At 36.3% G+C, this 5,854-nt stretch overlaps 1 protein-coding gene across 1 annotated transcript in view; it reads right to left on the bottom strand.

The window, feature by feature from the left end:
* The window catches only part of LOC106461456, an 89,319-nt gene that overhangs the window by 14,952 nt on the left and 68,513 nt on the right, over positions 1 to 5,854 (bottom strand). Inside the window, exons 4-5 of the mRNA XM_013921278.2 lie at positions 5,231 to 5,328; positions 864 to 919 (exon numbers count right to left, since the gene is read on the bottom strand). Coding sequence (XP_013776732.1) covers positions 864 to 919; positions 5,231 to 5,328 — 154 coding nt within the window. The remainder of the gene's footprint in view (positions 1 to 863; positions 920 to 5,230; positions 5,329 to 5,854) is intronic.

Below are 5,854 nucleotides of genomic sequence, written 5' to 3'. Positions count from 1 at the left end.
TCCTGACTAGCTAATCAATGAACACTCATCACATTAATATTCATCCTTTAGTAACAAATCAGTGAACCAGAACAATCCCTGACTAGCTAATCAATGAACACTCACCACATTAATATTCATCCTTTAGTAACAAATCTGTGAACCAGAACAATCCCTGACTAGCTAATCATTGAACACTCACCATATCAATACTGATCCTTTATTAACAAATCTGTGAACCAGAACAATTCCTGACTAGCTATTCTGTGAAGGCGTACCATATTAAAAGTTATACTTTACGGCATCTGTTGAACTGCATAAAACATAAGGTATTGCTTCTGCCACTCACTCAAAATTGTCAATTAGCTTAATTATTTCTACTTCTAGAGCAAAGACATTTTTAATTAACGAGTTACTTAACTTTACCTAATTCTAAGTTCCATTGTAATGCCGATTTAATTCAAGCCACAATAAATAAACCTCTCGATTCACAAAATTACTTTTATATGCAACTTTGTTTGACTTTATTTACACTCGTGATATTGTAGCAAACATGAAAATCTAAAACCCAGTTCTAACTACAACGGATGTCATGTGATACTACTGGTCTTTGCAAAAGGTCAAAGCATTCTAAGCCACAAGGTAACTTGCTTGACCAAGTGAATCATTTGGTCAAACATGATTTGGACCCAAATCTGCTAAGCAGTCTTGCAAAAGGGCAAAGTGTGGCAGACCAACTGGAACAACACTTAATTGTAATCATATGACCTGGAGAATCTGACCAGTACAGCACACTCAAAGTTTAAATTTTATTTGAAGTATACGTGTGTAGAGTTTCACAAACCTCACTAGTGCTAGACATCCAAATAAGCCAAATTACTAACCATTTGTTGAAAGAGGAGATGGTTCATAGAAAAACCTTGAACGTGGACTAAGGCATCTGAAATACAAGAAATAAGTATTATATCTATAACTTAAGTTATAAAAACACTTAAACAAATAGGATTTTTAGGATATATGTGTACATATATATATATTGAATACAAGTATAAAGAGGTTATAATGTCATTGAACAGGTCATTGGTTAGGTCAAATTTGTTCAGTCTTGGGCTCCTTACCTTAGGACGGACGTGTTAATTATTGGAAAGGGTTACTAGAATGGTGCCCGGGATGGAGAGGTTGAAATCTCTCAAATTATTTTCTCTTGAAACAAAGAAGAGTTGGGGGGGGGTCTGATTAAGGTATTTAAGATTGTAAAAGGAATTGATAGTGTTGATGCATCATCTTTTTTTTATATTTAAAGGTGAGAATGGTAGGACTAGGGGATACAAAAATAAATATGATAAAGTATGATAAAGTTAAGACAGTTTTATTTTTCTAACAGGGTGATTGGATTGCCTTCATTTGTGATAAACACAGCTAAGTTAAGAGGGTTTAAGGGAAGACTTGATAAATATTGGAATGATAAGGATTGGTTTTGAGTTTTTTAGTGTTTAATTAAACTTAACCCTTTCACTGCAGCTGGGACGTAGATTTCTCAGAGCACTGGGAAAGATACGCCCTGGCCTCAGTGAAAGGGTTAAAGGATAAGAGGGGGTTTATATGGACCAAAAGGTCCCTTGTTCTTGAATTGGCTTTGAGAGACAGTCATCAAATAATTATTATATTCACTTCTTTTATGAATTGCAATTTATTTATCCCTAACATTAGCGTACAAATATAACACAGAATATTGAACAACCACACAATATATATATGTCATGTAACAGGTCATATACATACTTTGACACATGTAAATTCATGTACCTACACAGGCCATTGAAATTCAAGAGTGGATTTAACATTTCAAGTCTTATGACTGGTCACGTTATGAGTTACAGTCGCAGTCATCCCTTTGTTATTGTTTAACTAGGGTGATATAGTTCCAATATATTTACTTTAATTGCCCTAATGGGCACTAGATGGCAGTAGTGTAACTTTCAATACCTTAAAATATTTTCAGTACTACTTTTATTCTCACAAACATTCAAGCACATGAATGACTTCATGAAGGCTTGTCTATTAATTTCTCTATATTTTTATATTCAGTTGGAACCTTCAAGAACACAACGACAAGAAAAAAACCCTAACACTTTAACATTACGAGTTCACGACAACGTTTTCGATCTATATAACAGATAAATCACAAAAATAAAAACAGTTAACTACTACTTCCAACAATGGTAATTTTGTTTTTAAACAATACATTTTAATAATCTCTCACTGTTTAGTAACAATACATAGTAGTTATGATGCTTAAAAACCGACTCATTATACTGTATTTAAACAATATAAACCTGTAACTGTCATTACACACTGTTGTAACAAGAACAGAATAAATACATGACTATTGTTGAACAGAGCATGTCTGCAGCAAGCAATTATATTTCGCGTGGATAAGCCACTAGATTGTTTGTAATTAACCACAAAGCTACACAATGAGCTATCTGTGCTCTGCCCACCACGGGTATCGAAACCCGGTTTCTAGCGTTTAAGTCCTCAGACATACCGCTGTGCCACATACCTCTGATCGCCACAGAGAAAGAAAACTTAACATGCTGATTTAACTTAATTTACAAATTTGAGGCCCAAAGCTAACCATAATATAAAGTTACAGATATAAAATACACGGACAGACACCACTTTAAAGTGCTGGGAATATGTCCGATTGAAACAAACATTATAACTGTACAATTTTAATGTTTAAAAATAGATAAAAGTTACATAAAATTATTAAGACTGATGGTGTAGCCAAACCAATAGAGAGATGTATATATATATATATCGCTCTTAGTTTTTTTTTTTGAACACTCAATAATTCTTAGTACATGTTCACAGAAATACTTAAACTAACAAATTCAGACGCCTCAACTTTTCGTTACCGATTTTATTAAGCAAGGGCAAAAAAAATTGCCCGTTATTCTTTCGCGTGAAATAAGAAGGTTTGAAATATAAAAAAAATGTAAGTTTAAAACTCAGAATTATCAGCCCAATAAGTGAGTTAGTTTTCTAACAAAATGATTCCGTGTGTTTTTAAAAATATAATTACTAGTAAGGTTTATCGACCTATACTGACACATTACTGCTACCGAGTCTACCACCACCACCACGCCTTCACTAACGGCAATTACAACGTTCCTGAAAAGCCAATAAGAATGTAATTTGTGCCCCTTACGCCTTTTACGCACGCCCCAAAAGGCACGCGCATCCTTACTCGTTCATGTGGCACGATCGGTGCACACGGCGAAGAATTATTCGGTGAGGTGGGGGAGAGAGAGACTAGCTAGATTTCACTTTTCGCAAGAGTTGTTTCGTGTAAATCTAACACGAAGTTGCAACACTAGACTACCAGAAAATTGGGGCTCTTCGCCCCGACGCACTATCAACTTTGACTGCAAGCAGCTACCGACACACGATTGAATGAAGCACGTGAATTCGAATCAAACTGTAAAAGAAGGCAGTGTGTGTATGTGTGTTTCAAAGCACATCAACGGAGGTCAAGTTTGACATTCGGATCTTACAAACTAATTTCTTTGTCTTGAATTTCGCGCAAAGCTACACCAGGGCTATCTGCGCTAGCCGTCCCTAATTTAACAGCGTAAGACTAGAGGGAAAGCAGTTAGTCATCACCACCCACCGCCAACTCTTGGGCTACTCTTTTACCAATGAATAGTGGGATTGAGCGTCACATTGTAACGCCCCCACGGCTGAAAGGGCGTGCATGTTTGGTGTAACGGGGATTCGAACCCGCAGATTGCGAGTCGAGCGCCCCCTAACCACCTGGCCTTCTTGCAAACTAAAGTAGTTTACTTGCATAATTTATTTTTAAGTAATGACTTCCACCAGAATAAGCTATACACTGAGATAAGAGCTAAAAATCAACCTGGCCGTCACTACAGCTAATTAAGTAAACTTTGTCAACGTTTCTATACATAAAAAATGCATTGTTTTATACGTTAGTACCCTTGCTGTTAACAATATTTTCGGCCGTAATCCCAATACTATCTCACGAGGTTTTGACAAAGAACGGACGAATAACAGACATTTCTTTTTTAAAAAAACACCAACTTACGTAATACTAACTGAAATACTCTTTTGAATCACAAAATACTACAAAAAGTAAAAGACTGTTACTTAAAACTGGTCATTTACAGTTAAATCTTTATCGTCTGAAGGCCTACAATATGTTATACTGTACAGACTGCTGATGAAGAAAAATGGCACCGAATTTCTTTTACTGCGTACATCCATGATGTGTGTTAGCAAAACTCAGACAAGAATAAGAACTCCTGTCGGCCATGGGGGTGGGGGTCAATTGTCCCCCTCCCCCGGAAAATTAGAAACATCATACTTTCTTTATTCATTCAACGTATGTGCATGATTTTTTTATTCAATTCACACTACTTTACTCCCCCCCCCGAAAACTTTGTCCCTCTCTGGAAAAAATTCTGCGGATGTTAAATTAAACGTGATGCCACTGAGGTAATAAATACACAAATAGAAGTAATAATAATATATACATATCAAAGGGGAGTTTCGTCACGTCGTTTATACCTAAGAAACTCGCCAACTTTTTCACAAAGGGGGGACGCATCTAAAAGTTTGTTTTATAATAAAATATTACTGTAAACGAAAAGCACTTAGTTTAGACATGCTTGTTCTTCCAAGACTGATTTATTTAAATAACTGATTAGTAGAAGGTTTTTAAATTAAGTCTTCCGGCTCAGTTGGCGTTTCTTGTTCCTTCATAGAAAATAACATCAAGCACCAGGCCCCCTAGAATAACAACAAACGAACTCCAGACCGGCACACAGCCACTATTACTGCTAGGAACTACTGTAGGCGTAATGAGCCAAATCGAGGCCGGGTTCGTACAGGGCCACTGGAAACCCCGCCACTCGAAAATTTCTGGAACTCGTTAACATGTCAGAAAGAAACTGTCTATTGTACGAGCCAGTTCATGATAAGAAATTCTACTGTGACATCAAAATCTCACTGGAGAGTGATTCAAATTATTTCAGTGATGGACCACTTAAAGACAATACGGGATAATGTGTTATAGTGTAATTAATTATTTCGTAATGACGATGCTGTGCAATTGTAAACTACTTAAATTGATAGTAGTCTCTATTTTTTTCGTAAGTTTAACTTGGATACAACGGTCCAGACTGTACAAAAATGATCAATAAGAGTTTTTTTTTTACAGGCCTACCTTTCTGGTGACGTAGCCGTGCTAGAAATCTTCTCTTCCAGACCTTCGTACATTCCATAGACATTCTCGTATTCTATCTCACTCAAGCAGCTGGACGGCTACATTGTGTTCAGGAAGGTTAGAAAATTTGAAATTATAACACGAGATTTATATATCGGTTAACTAGAATCAGTGTAAAAAAACAAACAGTAAACATGAATGCGTTAACCGTCAGGAACAATGGTTCAATTGTGTAATTAAACAAACCTGGAGACCGAAAGTGTGCTAACCGTCAGGAACAATGGTTCAATTGTGTAATTAAATGAACCTGGAAACCGAATGTGTGTTAACCGTCAGGAACAAAGTTTCAATTGTGTATCTAAACAAACCTGGAGACCGAAAGTGTGTTAACCGTCAGGAACAAAGTTTCAATTGTGTATCTAAACAAACCTGGAGACCGAATGTGTGTTAACCGTCAGGAACAATGTTTCAATTGTGTATCTAAACAAACCTGGAGACCGAAAGTGTGTTAACCGTCAGGAACAAAGTTTCAATTGTGTATCTAAATAAACCTGGAAACCGAAAGTGTGTTAACCGTCAGGAACAAAGTTTCAATTGTGTATCTAAATAAACCTGGAAACCGAA

The sequence above is a fragment of the Limulus polyphemus genome, unplaced genomic scaffold (genome assembly GCF_000517525.1).
Source record: "Limulus polyphemus unplaced genomic scaffold, Limulus_polyphemus-2.1.2 Scaffold964, whole genome shotgun sequence".
Lineage (NCBI taxonomy): Eukaryota > Metazoa > Arthropoda > Merostomata > Xiphosura > Limulidae > Limulus > Limulus polyphemus.
The sequence above is the reverse complement of the archived record's forward strand: the minus strand, read 5'-3'. Positions and strand labels throughout refer to the sequence as shown.